At 38.5% G+C, this 17,783-nt stretch overlaps 1 protein-coding gene across 1 annotated transcript in view; it reads right to left on the bottom strand.

Moving 5' to 3' along the window:
- LOC134539907 (uncharacterized) overlaps positions 1–17,576 on the bottom strand; it is a 40,340-nt gene extending 22,764 nt beyond the window's left edge. The window contains exons 1-2 of the mRNA XM_063382257.1: positions 17,460–17,576; positions 2,040–2,195 (exon numbers count right to left, since the gene is read on the bottom strand). Of these exons, the coding sequence (XP_063238327.1) occupies positions 2,040–2,195; positions 17,460–17,471 (168 nt within the window). The 5' untranslated portion in view covers positions 17,472–17,576. The remainder of the gene's footprint in view (positions 1–2,039; positions 2,196–17,459) is intronic.
- Between the last annotated feature and the right edge of the window lie 207 nt (positions 17,577–17,783).

Raw genomic sequence — 17,783 nt, forward strand, 5'->3', positions numbered from 1 at the left:
TGAAGTTCCAGAATGATTATTTGCAGCTATCTTCAAGAGCAACTAACAACTGCAGGCCTTTTGTTATGGAACTGTATTTACAGAGGGTCTTTCGCGGTCGAGCTGTGATTGGTCCCTGTAGGCGGCTAGATATAAGCTGGGTCTGGATGCGGCTTCTGCACCTACTGAGCAGTCTCGTCCTGATTGGCCAGACCCTCCTGCAATCACGGCCATATACAAGAACCAATCACAGCTTGACCGAGTGTGGTACTAGATAATAAATCTTGGATAACATCAGGCCACAGACATGGCTTAAAACCAGAAGCCAACAAGTAGTTAACAATATAGAGCATAAATTATCGGCAATAATTCAAAAGATGTGTTAAAGTCAATGATTAGAAGCTAGGAGAGCAAGGGGATGAAACCTTTGCGCCTAATTAAAGTTACCCTTTCTTTATTGTCTATTTATTTTATTTATTCGTCTTATTCTTACATGTAGCAATCTTAACCAGAGAATTTAATGAAATATATTACTTTTAATTATAAAAATAAACATAAAAGAGAAAAACAAAGAAGTGATCACTTTAGAAATATGACAAAACAAAAAAATTAGCTCGCACTTAAACTACTGAAAAACTGTATAGTTAATTAATGATTTTTTTTCTATATGTGCTTTTAAATGGTAGTCTAATTTCTTACAGAGAAAAAAATACACTATATATATATATATATATATATAATTTATAAAAGACGCATAAAAAAAACAAGAGAAAAAACTATAAATTAAAAATTAATACTTAAGAGAGTAGTTTAGTCGAGCTTATGACAGCCATGCCGGGTCGGTCGTGATAAGATCATTATTTTCTTGAATAGTTCTCATTTGCTTTGATTCTTCCACGCAAACTGTGAGCCAGACATTGAATCAGGCCTGAAATTTTTATTTTTTTATTTTATTTTAAGGATTTCAGTTTATCGCGAAATGTTACAGTAAATTCTTCTACTCTCCGCTAATAGTACATAAAAATTTGGAAGACATTTTTATTAATAATGTTCGCAGGCTTTCACGGCTGTTGTCAGAAGTGGCTTGGCTTCTGGGGTTGAAGCCGTGTCCTTGGTGAATATTCCACCGACGTTTTCGGTCGACTATGCAGTCGCCATCATCAGGGAGCAGTCACCTCTACTGGCGATGATGGCGACTGCAATGTCGACCGAAAACGTCGGTGGAAATATTCACCGAGGTCACGGCTACAACCCCAGAAGCCAACTTGATGTAGGATTTTGGACATACGCCATTGCTAAGCACATGTATGTCTGTAGAAGAAAACTACAAAAACACAAATGACAAAAATTAAACAAAAAATTTCTGTTGTCAGGATATAAACACCACACAATACTCCACAACAGGAATATGGTCAACAAAAAGAAAAAAGAAAAACAAAGAAAATTGGACTAACAAATGATGAAAAATGACAAATGATGACAGCACAAAAATATTGAACCCAAAAAAATTCAATATTTTTGGGCTATCATCATTTGTGGTTTTTTTTTTTCGTTCTCTTCTGTTTTTTTTTTGGAAAACTATTGTGTTTGTTTTCGTCTTTTTGTTTTGCTGTGTTTTTGTCTCGTTTCAACTGTTGTGCTGAATTTTTTGGTTTTTTTTGTGCTGTCATCATTTGTCATTTTTCATCATTTGTTAGTCCAATTTTCTTTGTTTTTCTTTTTTCTTTTTGTTGACCATATTCCTGTTGTGGAGTATTGTGTGGTGTTTATATCCTGACAACAGAAATTTTTTGCTTAATTTTTGTCATTTGTGTTTTTGTAGTTTTCTTCTAGAAACATGCATGTGCTTAGCAATGGCGTATGTCCAAAATCCTACATGAAGTCATGCAATCACATTGCACAAATCTTTCAAAGATAATACCCAGAAGCCAAGCTACTTCAGAAATTTGTTGTGTAGTGTAGTAGCAAATTTGTCAAATTAAACCCCAGTTCGAAGTGTTGTTGATGAAGTGTGCTGGAACCCGGACGTGCACTGGCGACACGACGAGGGTTGGAGTTACCTGGCGGCGCCCCAGCAGCCACAGCCAGAGCCTGTAGACGCTCAGCGCCGCCAGCACGGCCACCACGGCGACGTCTAGGGTCGTGAGCGCCAGCAGCAGCCAGCGGCCCAGCTGCGAGCTCTTCTCCCGGGCGTCCAGCCAGCGCAGCGTGAGCACCTGTGGAGGGAGTCGCCGGTCCCTCAGTCGCCAGTCGCTCACCAGGCGCCCTCGTCAGACCGACAACATACCACGAGTGACGGATAGGGACCGGAAACATTCTCTGATTCAACGACCTACGGGATGGACTCCAAGATCCTCCATGCACTCGGGACGAATTACATATGCTCATTGGTAGAGTCCCGGAAAAAAAATCCGCGAGTTGATTTCGCGACAGGCTAAAATACAAATAGTTATACCTCAGTGCTGCCTCTGCTATTGGCTCACAACTCACCTGGATGACTCTGGGCCAATGAGAAACGCCCAACCGAAGCTTTATCGAATCACAGGCTGCTACGTTGGGACGTCTCACGAGACAGCAGCCAATGAGTGGGTGACATTTGACCGAGTTTACGTAGAACTATGGTTTTCATCCTACAGGTCATTGAACCCGCGAATTTTTCCGGTCTCTACTCATTGGCTACTGACTCGTGACAACTTTTAAATAGAATGCTTTTGATTCGATACTTCTTTCGTTGAGCATTATTCACTGGCACAGAGCCCTTCAGACAACTTGTGGTCCAATCACTGAAGCAGCAAAAGGTTAAGCACATTTGGATTCTAGCATATCGCGAAATGAAACCGCGAATTTTTCCGGTCTCTAGTGATGGATCACGTAGAGACCGGAAAAATTCACGGATTCATTTTCACGATATGCTAGAATCCAAACAACTGTACATTTATACTGCTTCTGTGATTGGCTTACAGTTTATCTGAAAAACTTTTAGCCAATGGGAAACCTTCAACCAAAAAACTATAGAATCGCAAGCGTCCCAGTTGACAAGTGTCACGAGTCAATAGCCAATGAGCAAGTGGCATTTGCCTGAGTATGTAGAGGGTTGTGGAGTCTATCCTAAAGGTAATCGAAAGCGGGAATTTTTCCAGTCTCTATGGATCAGTATCTGTTCCCCTGAATACCTCCTCCCTTGGCCATGCGTCGCTTTTATGACCACTGCATAGTGAATTGTACTTCTTTAGGGCGCGTTATCTTATATCTGTAAACGAGAAATTCTTGTATACTTATATATCTGATCAATCTGTAACTCGGAAACGGCTCCAACGATTTTCATGAAATTTAGTATGCAGGGGGTTTCGGGGGCGATAAATCGATCTAGCTAGGATTCATTTTTAGAAAGTGAATACTCATTTCAAGAAAACCTTCATGAAATGAATCAGGTTTCCGCTCGTCCCACACGTGCTGCTAAACTAAGATGCTTGCTAAACTTGACTAACATTATACGAGCAGAAAGGTCTTATGACTTAGATGTTTCACGAAAGTGTGCGTCACAACGTGTGACCGCTGAAAAAAATATTATTCATATTTCATCATTTAATCAGTATGCTATTTGTATTTAAATATAATTTCTAAAAACCCACAATTTACCAAAAAAAAAACGAGCAAAGCTCGGTCATTCAAGTACTGAAAAATTTATGAGCGAATTTTTACTATTTTTACGCAATTTTCGCAGGATGAAAAAAATAATATCGCTACATACAAATAAAAAATAATATATGTGATTTTGCATCTTATACATTAGTGATTTATATTGAATACTGGCCCGTATCATTAATAACATTTATTTATTGTGATTATTAATGGTAGAAATTATGTCTATAAACTTTTTTGAGTGTATATTTATGTTAATGAATTTTAACTATGATGTGAACTACGGTGACTAATGTGAATAGGACTATAAATAGACAGATTGATCTAATTGACCTAATGTTCAACAAACTCTGCTTATTAATACTTATTTCAATTGTTTAACATAATATCCATTATTAGAAATTTTTAATATAACTTTTATGCTAGCTAATGTATATATTGTACAAATATTAGAAATAGTGTATGTAATCATATACATGTATTTCATAACAATTGTAACCATATTGACAAGCCCTATATTCAGAGAGCCACTGCTCATCAACTGAGTCTATTGAGTGCTAAGAAAATAAATAAATAAATAAATAAAGTGAGGTTAGGTTATACTTCTTTAGACGCATTATGAAAATTTCAAAAAAAAAAAAAAAAGGATTTTTACGATGTGCGTGCAGCATGCAACAAGAATTGACAGGAAGAAAAATGTCTACATACAAATTAAAATTATACTTGTGCTTTTAAATATTTTACATTAGTGATTGATATTGAATACTGGTCGATACAAATAAAAACATGTATTTATTGGGAATATATACTGATAGGAAGTGTGTTTATAAATTTTTCAAGTGTATGAATATTAGTGACATTGTGTTCCCGTATGTATAATATATTTGCATATAAATTATAAAATATTACATTATTATTAAATAAATTTAATTTAATTTATAAATTATAATAAAAAAATATCACATTTATTTATATTATTTATTATAATTTATCTTGGTAGTTTTACTAAATTAAAATAATTTTATACACGTTTTTATATTAAATTGTATACTGAATATTTATTTAATGTTTTAATTTGATTTAATTTAAACTTTACCGACCGTAGTTATAGTATTTTTCTTTTTCTTATTTATACAAATTATTTTCAAACAAAATTAAAGTTCCTTTTTTACTACGCCAAGAAAGTATAACTTCCAACGCGCACACATAAGTACACGCACCCATTTTTATTGCTAAACCATTTTGTCTTCATTCGATTACAGTGATTTTCATATTAAAAAAAGGTATGTGTATTATTTTGTAGCTAGCCGGGACAGACTAGCTGCCTGCAAGGACCATAAATGAGCGCCTCTACTGTCAGCAAGATAGGGATTTAGGTTCATCCACATGGCATCCTAAAAAAAATACCATGTTTATTAAGAGAAAAGTGTGTTTTTTATTGTTTTTTGTAAGATAATAAACTGACATTCAAATACTGGTAGTCAGTAGCCATTGCAAAATTAGGCAAATAAAAAAAGATATAAAAATTGTTGTTAAGTTCTTTAATGGTAAATTCAAATCATTTACCTCAATTCTTCCCCCAAACAGCTATTGGCAGTAAGGTAGTGGAGGGTAAGTGTGCGCAGGCGGGAAAGTGTGCGCAGTGATGGTTTTTCAGTAAATGGTAACACTGGTGCAGCAACTGACATGCTAGTATTGTAGCGAGTTGGGAAAGAAGCAAGAAGAATGAACAGCGAAGATTCCTAATCGAATTCTGCGATTTTTACAGGTAATATACTAGTTTTCACCGTATATAATGTAATATTTTGGTATGTTAATATAAGGGCTTAAGCCTTTGAAAATAATTCAATCGTGTTCTCGCAGTTGTCGCGTAAAAACTGGCAGGCGTAGCTTACGTTTGCTGTAGCTCACTTGTGAAAATGTTCCTTTTTATGCCATCTAGAGGGACTTTTATGAACTAGTGTTGCAGGCGTGCAAGTGTGCGCACCAATATTGTTAATGCGCACACTAGTAGTATGTGAATGACGGTCCGAGATCAGGCGCCAGGCGCTGGTGCCGGTGCCGGTGTCCGCCATCTTGGATTGTGACGTCACGGCGGCAAAAATTCCTCAAAATTCCTCAAAAATGACTCAAAATGACTCAAAATTCCCCGTTTTCGAGGGAAAAATTCCCGTTTCGAGGAAAAATTAGGATTTCAAAAAACCACAAATGTCTTTTGCCTTAGAAAGAACACCAATTCCTAAAATAGGCTTAAGCATCCTTAACTCAAGCCTCAGTTAAGCCATTTCTAGGAATAAGGATACCATGACCTTTGACCTTGACCCCGGCGGCCATCTTGTATCCGCCATCTTGGATCCGCCATTTTGGATGACGTCATTTCGTTTTCTAGAAAATTCCGGCATTGTGTTATCCGCCATTTTGAATTATGACGTCACGGCGGCCATCTTGGATGAGCGTAACGGGACGTAACGTAACAGGACATAACGTAACGGGACAAGCAGATCACTGCAGCCATCTTGGATCCGCCATCTGTAAATCGAGCGCCCCACTCATGATGAAATGTTCGTCTCTGTAGCCATATTGATTTTTTTCTGTTCCGCTGCAGGCCGCCATCTTGGATACCGTCGACTTTGTTTCTGTTGTTTGTTCCTAGATAGCGCCAGCGTCGCTCTTGATTTTTTTCTGTTCCACTGGAGGCTGCCATCTTGGATACCGTCGATTTTGTTTCTGTTGTTTGTTCCTAGATAGCGCCAGCATCGCTCTTGATTTTTTTTGTTCCGCCGCAGGCCGCCATCTTGGATACCGTCGACTTTGTTTCTGTCGTTTGTTCCTAGAGAGCGCCAGCGTCGCTCTGTCTCATCACATTAGGTCGATGTTCCATTACCTACCATAGTTATTAAGAACCTTATCGACATTTTAAATTTTATTTTTTATGAAAAATATATTGGAAACGCTGTGATTCGAACCATCGCAGCTCTGATCTCTAGGTTGGAAAACATACGCCTTTAACCGCTCAGCCATAGAGACATTTACCAGACCGAAGATTAAATAAGGTATATATATAAAAATAACATGCATGTTTGGACTTGTAATTTTTTTAAATTTAAAGTAATAATAGCACCACCTGTTCGAGACAGACCCACCATCTTGTCATTTGGCCGCCATCTTGAAAATCCGTAATTTTTATGCTAGAGATGCGGGAAAAAGTTCAAAATTTATTAAATAAATTGACAATAAACATAATGTTTGCTTATATCGATGTACGTCCTTGGTTCGATTCCCGGCGAGAGTAAACGGTCGATCCTTCCTCCATGAAAGCTACCTAGACTGATCTACCACCAGCAGTACCAAGGTATATATCATCAACAGGTATGACATCATGTCCGCCATCTTGTCTATATCCGCTGGAGACCACCATCTTGTTTTTCATCTGCTAGTGTGCCGATCCCATGTAGTATAATTATCTGGTCACCATACTTTTGTCAACTGTTGACATTGAACATTGACCTTGAAATTTGACCTTGACCTTGAAATTTGACCTTGACCTTGAAATTTGACCTTGACATTGAAATTTGACCTTGACCTTGAAATTTGACCTTGACCTTGAAATTTGACCTTGACCTTGAAATTTGACCTTGACCTTGAAATTTGACCTTGACCTTGAAATTTGACCTTGACCTTGAAATTTGACCTTGACCTTGAAATTTGACCTTCACCTTGAAATTTGACCTTGACCTTTAAATTTGACTTTGACCTTGAAATTTTACTTTGTCCTTGTCGACCATCATGGACCCGACATTTAATGTTCAGTACATGCTACCAGGAGCGACCAACTGCTGGAGTACATCATCTTGTGTGTGTACTCATATTATAGAGTACATTTACATCTGGTTAATTTTATTTTAACCTGCTACAGTGCAGTAATCATTTATTACCGAGGTGCCCCCCGCCATCTTGAAATTCGGACGCCATCTTGAAATCATGTAATAATGTAATTGAAAAGCGGAAAAAAATCCAAAATTCATCAAAAAAATCACTCATTAACTTACAAATCGAATCGATGGATCCCTGTCCACGGTTCGATTCTTGACCAGAGACAGTTGTAACTAATTATTAAATAAATGTTAGGTTCTGTTTTCCATTACCTTTCGCGGAGTTTATTAATCATTCACTCTACGAAAATCAACTCAAGTCAATATACCGGACCAACGAATTAAATCAGTGCCGATTAGCCTATTATGAAAGTCTAATTTTTCAATAATCTGAATAACATATAAGCCGTTCATGTACAAAGCCACACATATAGATCAATTGCCTTCAGTCCATGAGACCGAGTCATGTTATTATCAGACGTATAGGCTAGTCATTTCAGGACCACATGACCTTCGTAATCCATCGTGACATTTTTATACATTCTAAAGGACCAAGTAACCTTGTAAAATATTTTAGTAACACCAAGAGGTGATAAACTAGTAAATATTCAATCACTACATTTTGTACTACGCGCAATCAACAAAAAAGGAAGCACCAACAACGAAAAGACAGCACCACCAACGAAAAGGCAGCACATTTGGAAGCACCGACAACTAAAAGGCAGCACATTTGGAAGCACCGTCATCGAAAAGGCAGCACATTTGGAAGCACCGACAACGTAAAGGAAGCACATTTGGAAGCACCGACAACGAAAAGGCAGCACATTTGGAAGCACCGACAACGAAAAGGCAGCACATTTGGAAGCACCGACAACGAAAAGGCAGCACATTTGGAAGCACCGACAACAAAAAGGCAGCACATTTGGAAGCACCGACAACGAAAAGGCAGCACATTTGGAAGCACCGACAACGAAAAGGCAGCACATTTGGAAGCACCGACAACGAAAAGGCAGCACATTTGGAAGCACCGACAACGAAAAGGCAGCACATTTAGAAGCACCGACAACGAAAAGGCAGCACATTTGGAAGCACCGACTACGAAAAGGCAGCACATTTGGAAGCACCGTCATCGAAAAGGCAGCACATTTGGAAGCACCGACAACGAAAAGGCAGCACATTTGGAAGCACCGACAACGAAAAGGCAGCACATTTGGAAGCACCGACAACGAAAAGGCAGCACATTTGGAAGCACCGACAACGAAAAGGCAGCACATTTGGAAGCACCGACTACGAAAAGGCAGCACATTTGGAAGCACCGTCATCGAAAAGGCAGCACATTTGAAAGCACCGACAACGAAACGGCAGCACATTTGGAAGCACCGACAACGTAAAGGCAGCACATTTGGAAGCACCGACAACGAAAAGGCAGCACATTTGGAAGCACCGACAACGAAAAGGCAGCACATTTGGAAGCACCGACAACGAAAAGGCAGCACATTTGGAAGCACCGACAACGAAAAGGCAGCACATTTGGAAGCACCGACACCAAAAAGGCAGCACATTTGGAAGCACCGACAACGAAAAGGCAGCACATTTGGAAGCACCGACAACGAAAAGGCAGCACATTTGGAAGCACCGACTACGAAAAGGCAGCACATTTGGAAGCACCGACTACGAAAAGGCAGCACATTTGGAAGCACCGACAACGAAAAGGCAGCACATTTGGAAGCACCGACAACGAAAAGGCAGCACATTTGGAAGCACCGACAACGAAAAGGCAGCACATTTGGAAGCACCGACAACGAAAAGGCAGCACATTTGGAAGCACCGACTACGAAAAGGCAGCACATTTGGAAGCACCGACTACGAAAAGGCAGCACATTTGGAAGCACCGCCAACGAAAAGGCAGCACATTTTGGATGCATCATCGAATAAGGAAGCACATTTGGAATGCATGTAGTTCTGCTTTTCAACAACAGATATCGCCACATGTTGCTTGCAGGTAAATAATATTTAGTTATTTTATGCGGGATGCGGGATGCTCACTAACGATCGCAAAAGAAGGATGGCTTCGTTAGACTCCAAGGAAAAGGAAGTTCGTCTTGCATGTTGGTGCTCCACAGATGTCTCATGGCGTAATATTAATTTGACTGAGTAATGATATTTGTTAATTCCACCTGATAAAAATATTGCAAGTTTTGATTTAGTAGCAGAAATTATCGAATTAAATGTAACTCCAAATAAAATGACATGTCTCATTAGAACAAAAAAAAAATCCATGCAGAGAGCGGTTTCTCAGAATAGTCAGAAACACTTGAAGAAACCACAGGAATGATTGCAAGAACACGAGAAAAACCATCAAAATATTGTCAAGAATAATCAGGAGCACACTGAGAAAACCACTATAATATTAACAATAATAATCGGAAGCACACGGAGAAAACCATCATAATATTGGCAAGAATAATCAGGAGCACACGAAGAAAACCGCCACAAGTTTTCTTTGATAGCATTAAAATACAAAAAAAAATTAATAAAAAATAAAAACGAAAAAAAATTCAAACATTCTGCTAGCTTGTGAACTTCTCATTGTTGAGCAAAGATAGAGTTCTAGTACAAGCCAGAATGTTTGAATTTTTTTTCGTTTTTATTTTTTATTAATTTTTTTGTATTTTAATGATATCAAAGAAAACTTGTGGCGGTTTTCTTCGTGTGCTCCTGATTATTCTTGACAATATTTTGATGGTTTTTCTCGTGTTCTTGCAATCATTCCTGTGGTTTCTTCAAGTGTTTCTGACTATTCTGAGAAACCGCTCTCTGCATGGATTTTTTTTTGTTCTAATGAGACATGTCATTTTATTTGGAGTTACATTTAATTCGATAATTTCTGCTACTAAATCAAAACTTGCAATATTTTTATCAGGTGGAATTAACAAATATCATTACTCAGTCAAATTAATATTACGCCATGAGACATCTGTGGAGCACCAACATGCAAGACGAACTTCCTTTTCCTTGGAGTCTAACGAAGCCATCCTTCTTTTGCGATCGTTAGTGAGCATCCCGCATCCCGCATAAAATAACTAAATATTATTTACCTGCAAGCAACATGTGGCGATATCTGTTGTTGAAAAGCAGAACTACATGCATTCCAAATGTGCTTCCTTATTCGATGATGCATCCAAAATGTGCTGCCTTTTCGTTGGCGGTGCTTCCAAATGTGCTGCCTTTTCGTAGTCGGTGCTTCCAAATGTGCTGCCTTTTCGTAGTCGGTGCTTCCAAATGTGCTGCCTTTTCGTTGTCGGTGCTTCCAAATGTGCTGCCTTTTCGTTGTCGGTGCTTCCAAATGTGCTGCCTTTTCGTTGTCGGTGCTTCCAAATGTGCTGCCTTTTCGTTGTCGGTGCTTCCAAATGTGCTGCCTTTTCGTAGTCTGTGCTTCCAAATGTGCTGCCTTTTCGTAGTCGGTGCTTCCAAATGTGCTGCCTTTTCGTTGTCGGTGCTTCCAAATGTGCTGCCTTTTCGTTGTCGGTGCTTCCAAATGTGCTGCCTTTTCGTTGTCGGTGCTTCCAAATGTGCTGCCTTTTCGTAGTCGGTGCTTCCAAATGTGCTGCCTTTTCGTTGTCGGTGCTTCCAAATGTGCTGCCTTTTCGTTGTCGGTGCTTCCAAATGTGCTGCCTTTTCGTTGTCGGTGCTTCCAAATGTGCTGCCTTTTCGTTGTCGGTGCTTCCAAATGTGCTGCCTTTTCGATGACGGTGCTTCCAAATGTGCTGCCTTTTCGTAGTCGGTGCTTTCAAATGTGCTGCCTTTTCGTTGTCGGTGCTTCTAAATGTGCTGCCTTTTCGTTGTCGGTGCTTCCAAATGTACTGCCTTTTCGTTGTCGGTGCTTCCAAATGTGCTGCCTTTTCGTTGTCGGTGCTTCCAAATGTGCTGCCTTTTCGTTGTCGGTGCTTCCAAATGTGCTGCCTTTTTGTTGTCGGTGCTTCCAAATGTGCTGCCTTTTCGTTGTCGGTGCTTCCAAATGTGCTGCCTTTTCGTTGTCGGTGCTTCCAAATGTGCTGCCTTTTCGTTGTCGGTGCTTCCAAATGTGCTTCCTTTACGTTGTCGGTGCTTCCAAATGTGCTGCCTTTTCGATGACGGTGCTTCCAAATGTGCTGCCTTTTCGTTGTCGGTGCTTCCAAATGTGCTGCCTTTTCGTTGGTGGTGCTGTCTTTTCGTTGTTGGTGCTTCCTTTTTTGTTGATTGCGCGTAGTACAAAATGTAGTGATTGAATATTTACTAGTTTATCACCTCTTGGTGTTACTAAAATATTTTACACGGTTACTTGGTCCTTTAGAATGTATAAAAATGTCACGATGGATTACGAAGGTCATGTGGTCCTGAAATGACTAGCCTATACGTCTGATAATGACATGACTCGGTCTTATGGACTGAAGGCAATTGATCTTTATGTGTTGCTTTGTACATGAACGGCTTATATGGTATTCAGATTATTGAAAAATTAGACTTTAATAATAGGCTAATCGGCACTGATTTAATTCGTTGGTCCGGTATATTGACTTGAGTTGATTTTCGTAGAGTGAATGATTAATAAACTCCGCGAAAGGTAATGGAAAACAGAACCTAACATTTATTTAATAATTAGTTACAACTGTCTCTGGTCACGAATCGAACCGTGGACAGGGATCCATCGATTCAATTTGTAAGTTAATGAGTGATTTTTTTGATGAATTTTGTATTTTTTCCCGCTTTTCAATTACATTATTACATGATTTCAAGATGGCGTCCGAATTTCAAGATGGCGGGGGGCACCTCGGTAATAAATGATTACTGCACTGTAGCAGGTTAAAATAAAATTAACCAGATGTAAATGTACTCTATAATATGAGTACACACACAAGATGATGTACTCCAGCAGTTGGTCGCTCCTGGTAGCATGTACTGAACATTAAATGTCGGGTCCATGATGGTCGACAAGGACAAAGTAAAATTTCAAGGTCAAAGTCAAATTTAAATGTCAAGGTCAAATTTCAAGGTCAAGGTCAAATTTCAAGGTCAAGGTCAAATTTCAAGGTCAAGGTCAAATTTCAATGTCAAGGTCAAATTTCAAGGTCAAGGTCAAATTTCAAGGTCAAGGTCAAATTTCAAGGTCAAGGTCAAATTTCAAGGTTAGGGTCAATTTTCAAGGTCAAGGTCAAATTTCAAGGTCAATGTTCAATGTCAACAGTTGACAAAAGTATGGTGACCAGATAATTATACTACATGGGATCGGCACACTAGCAGATGAAAAACAAGATGGTGGTCTCCAGCGGATATAGACAAGATGGCGGACATGATGTCATACCTGTTGATGATATATACCTTGGTACTGCTGGTGGTAGATCAGTCTAGGTAGCTTTCATGGAGGAAGGATCGACCGTTTACTCTCGCCGGGAATCGAACCAAGGACGTACATCGATATAATCAAACATTATGTTTATTGTCAATTTATTTAATAAATTTTGAACTTTTTCCCGCATCTCTAGCATAAAAATTACGGATTTTCAAGATGGCGGCCAAATGACAAGATGGTGGGTCTGTCTCGAACAGGTGGTGCTATTATTACTTTAAATTTAAAAAAATTACAAGTCCAAACATGCATGTTATTTTTATATATATACCTTATTTAATCTTCGGTCTGGTAAATGTCTCGATGGCTGAGCGGTTAAAGGCGTATGTTTTCCAACCTAGAGATCAGAGCTGCGATGGTTCGAATCACAGCGTTTCCAATATATTTTTCATAAAAAATAAAATTTAAAATGTCTATAAGGTTCTTAATAACTATGGTAGGTAATGGAACATCGACCTTATGTGATGAGACAGAGCGACGCTGGCGCTCTCTAGGAACAAACGACAGAAAAAAAGTCGACGGTATCCAAGATGGCGGCCTGCGGCGGAACAAAAAAAATCAAGAGCGATGCTGGCGCTATCTAGGAACAAACAACAGAAACAAAATCGACGGTATCCAAGATGGCAGCCTCCAGTGGAACAGAAAAAAATCAAGAGCGACGCTGGCGCTATCTAGGAACAAACAACAGAAACAAAGTCGACGGTATCCAAGATGGCGGCCTGCAGCGGAACAGAAAAAAATCAATATGGCTACAGAGACGAACATTTCATCATGAGTGGGGCGCTCGATTTACAGATGGCGGATCCAAGATGGCTGCAGTGATCTGCTTGTCCCGTTACGTTATGTCCCGTTACGTTACGTCCCGTTACGCTCATCCAAGATGGCCGCCGTGACGTCATAATTCAAAATGGCGGATAACACAATGCCGGAATTTTCTAGAAAACGAAATGACGTCATCCAAAATGGCGGATCCAAGATGGCGGATACAAGATGGCCGCCGGGGTCAAGGTCAAAGGTCATGGTATCCTTATTCCTAGAAATGGCTTAACTGAGGCTTGAGTTAAGGATGCTTAAGCCTATTTTAGGAATTGGTGTTCTTTCTAAGGCAAAAGACATTTGTGGTTTTTTGAAATCCTAATTTTTCCTCGAAACGGGAATTTTTCCCTCGAAAACGGGGAATTTTGAGTCATTTTGAGTCATTTTTGAGGAATTTTGAGGAATTTTTGCCGCCGTGACGTCACAATCCAAGATGGCGGACACCGGCACCGGCACCAGCGCCTGGCGCCTGATCTCGGACCGTCATTCACATACTACTCACACTTACCCGCCTGCGTACACTTTGCCTCTCGTTCCCGAAATTCAATTAGTTTATTATTAGTATTTTGCTATTACATAATTCCTGTATTGGAATCATAGGTTCATATTATTATTTTTTCGAGTTGTAGAAGTTGAAGAATTGTAGGATAAAATAACAGGAGAAGAAACAAAGACGCAAGAAAACACAAACGTGTCACAAATAGAAATTATTCCAATTGCTGGTACTTCGTCAGGACCAACTGTCTCAGTCACAGCGATTTATCCCTTGACCAAAGCTCAAAAGCAAACCAAAAGGAAAAGAATTGGGCAGAAATCTGAGATTTTAACTGCAACGCCTTACAAAAATTTGCTCTTAGGAAAAAGAAACCTAAAGAAGAGGAAGAAAAGAAAAAAATTGAAAATGCGAAAGCAAGAGCTGAAAGAAAGCTAATCAAGTCAAACACTCAGTTGTTGAAAAACAACAAAGAAGAGAAATGTGAAACATCGAAGTTACTTACAGCCAAACGCAAACTAACATTCAATACGAGAAGTGCGTCCGATCAGCAATCTCCTTCACAAGACAACATCTGCCCTGGATGTGATGAATCATGCAGTGATGAGGACTGGGTGCAATGTTGTGAGTGTAGTGAATTGTGACATGAACTTTGCTCATCTTATGAAGGGTGCGGAGTTTTTTATTGTGATTATTGTTTAAAGAATATGTGATGATTTTGACTGGGTGCGAGTATTGTGTGTAGGGAATAGTAGCATCAGATTTATTGGTTGTATAAAAATAAATTCTAAATGTTTTAATTACCAAAATAATATTTTACATTTATGTATAAATGTATAAATGTTCGTCCAGTACGATTTTATGTGTAAAAGTGAATACAGTTGGTACAGAAATATAAAGTATACAATGTACAACTGATAAGAATTATGCGCACACTTACCCGACATGCTGCGCACACTTACCCTCCCACAGAGGGTAAGTGTGCGCAAATGCCGACTTTTACCATTTTGCTTATTAAAAGAGAATCTCCTGCTGTACAATTACTTGGGCTCTCCAGGACAATCTCCAATAATTATTTTATCATCCTGTATTATTAATTTTCTTCAAATGCGTATTGGTAAATATTTATGCCAAATATTCCACTAAATGCGCACACTTACCCTCCACTACCTTAATACTACGTCAAAAACTCAAAATGCTTAGTTGTGTGTAACTACCTAAATTATTTTTGAACAGTGGCTCTAAATTCACTTACTTTTAAAGTAAAATTATCAGAGAAATTTAAAAAAAAAAACAGGTTTGATAGAACTTTGAAAGGAAACAGTAGCCAAACTTGGTACCGGAAAGAGTTTCATCCGTATGCATAACAATCTAAAGCATATTTCATAACAATTCCGTGTGTGGAGCGATGTGGCTCAGATACCAATACACTGGACTCGCATTCCAGAGGTCCCAAGTACCGAATTTATCACTATTATTTTTATCATAGTCCAGCCATCCTGATTTCGGTTTCCCATAGTTTCATGATTTCTGTCCAAGAAGATGCTGAGGAGGTATCTTACAGTAGACCACGGACATTCCTTACAAAATATCCCAGTTCCAAACTACCTATCGTCGGTGTTGCAAGCAATGGCAGGGCAAGATTGTATTCTAAGATTGGTTATTTCTTGTGAGAACTTTCCAGTGAACTGTATTTAAAGCTTGACTATAAAAGCAAAAAAGTGCTTACAGAAGCCATCCTTAACTTGTCCCTAGTTTCAAGGAAAGTAGTATGGTACCAACAACCCATCGTATGACTGTACCTACGTAAACAATATATTTGGCTTGTTAATACCATAGTTTGGTACCTACAATAATATTTATCTCAGTTTAGTTGCATTAATTGGCATTCAATTATTAAAGCACTATTGTTATCAACAACTCAAATTATAAATAACCGTTCGTGGTTTAATAAAGAAAGTTTTGGAATTAATTATGGAACCACTTAAAATGGAGTGCATATCTGGTGTATACTGTTATGTGCTTCATTAAGACCTTAATCCTAGGTCAAGCAAGGACTTTTAAAATAAGTGCATGTAGAGCCAATTACCAAAATATAATTTGAGTATTTGGTGTTCTAGAATATCAATAACTAACCATTTCTAAACAGAGTAACTTCAACAAACGACTATGGGGAAGGATTCAGGTGAAATATGTTTTATTGGTTGTGGATGGACTAAAATCAAAGAATCTGATGAGGTAAGCCAAAAGATTTTCGCGGCAAACATTTTCATGACTCTTCCACTAAATTTCCAGTTTTCAAGTCAAGCGCCTCAATGTACTTTTTACTCAATGGCAAAAGGGCGAAGCAGAATTTCCAGAAGGATATCTACTTACCAGTTTTAGTAACTCATTCAACGTTGCCTTCTCACCCACATTTTCTACTCACCTCAATGCTCATCCAGTGATATGTGCAAAATGTGCACCATTAAGTTTCATTGCTAACTAGAACATTTCAGGCAGAGGACATTTTCTCCCAGTATTCAGAACGATTTATGATGTCTTTCCTACCTCATGTAAGCGAGTTGCAATGACGAACTAATATCATTCTGCTAGGAATGTCAGATACGTAGATCTATGGACAACCCAATGACAAGCAGAGTACGAGTCTTAGCCTCGTTATAATACTGCATTCGTTACATTTCGTAATCGACTTCATGTCAGACAGTATTCTAAATATAACATACGAGGTGAGAATGACTACTCCTTACAATCTGAAAGAGGCATCTTGCCTGAACACTCATGGACAAGGTTTTTCCTGGTTGTGTACCTATCTAAAATTAAGATGAAGCAAATTTTATGTGAATAAACATTTAGCCTATATTTAAATAACTATAATCTAGTGATAGTCTAAGCAATACTTCAACATCGCTTTGGCGTAATAATTGGTTTTCAATTTCTAACCGTAGCCCGTCCTTGTTTAGCTGCTAATTTCTAGATGCGCTAATCCACTAATCAATAGGGAGTTTAAGATAAGTTGCGTTATTTTGTTATAAAATTAACGTTATCTCGCTAGAAATTCTGGTTTAAAGGGAATTTAAGTTTATATATTCTTCAAAATACACTATATCATAGGAAAAAAATTCGTGTTTCATTTTTAATACGAGCAATATAAAAGTATTATGTATAAAAGGTTGAAATGACATGTATTTATGGAACAAACATCTCTCTTACTTCAGATATTTCGCCATATTTCTCTGTGGATTCACTATACTTTTAAACTAATAAATACCTGCCTGATCATGCCTATGGCGATGCCATTGGCCCCAGATAACTTTCAATTTACATTTTTCTAAGGAGCATAAGCTGATTACATAACCTGCACTCGAAATGTTTGCGCCATAGATACAGCTAATAACATGAATATTTAAAACCCTTCGAAAATAATTTAGAACGAACGACACGCAAACTGATAAAGGACTCACAAATAATAATGAATAACAATGAACCAAACGTGTTTGCAGTACTTTAACGACCATGAATAAATAAAGTTTCTTCTATTATTACTCCTGAAGAGTGAAGAATATAAATATCCTGAAAATTGTTGTATTAATTT

This window comes from Bacillus rossius, chromosome 16 (assembly GCF_032445375.1).
Source record: "Bacillus rossius redtenbacheri isolate Brsri chromosome 16, Brsri_v3, whole genome shotgun sequence".
In the NCBI taxonomy this organism is placed as follows: domain Eukaryota; kingdom Metazoa; phylum Arthropoda; class Insecta; order Phasmatodea; family Bacillidae; genus Bacillus; species Bacillus rossius.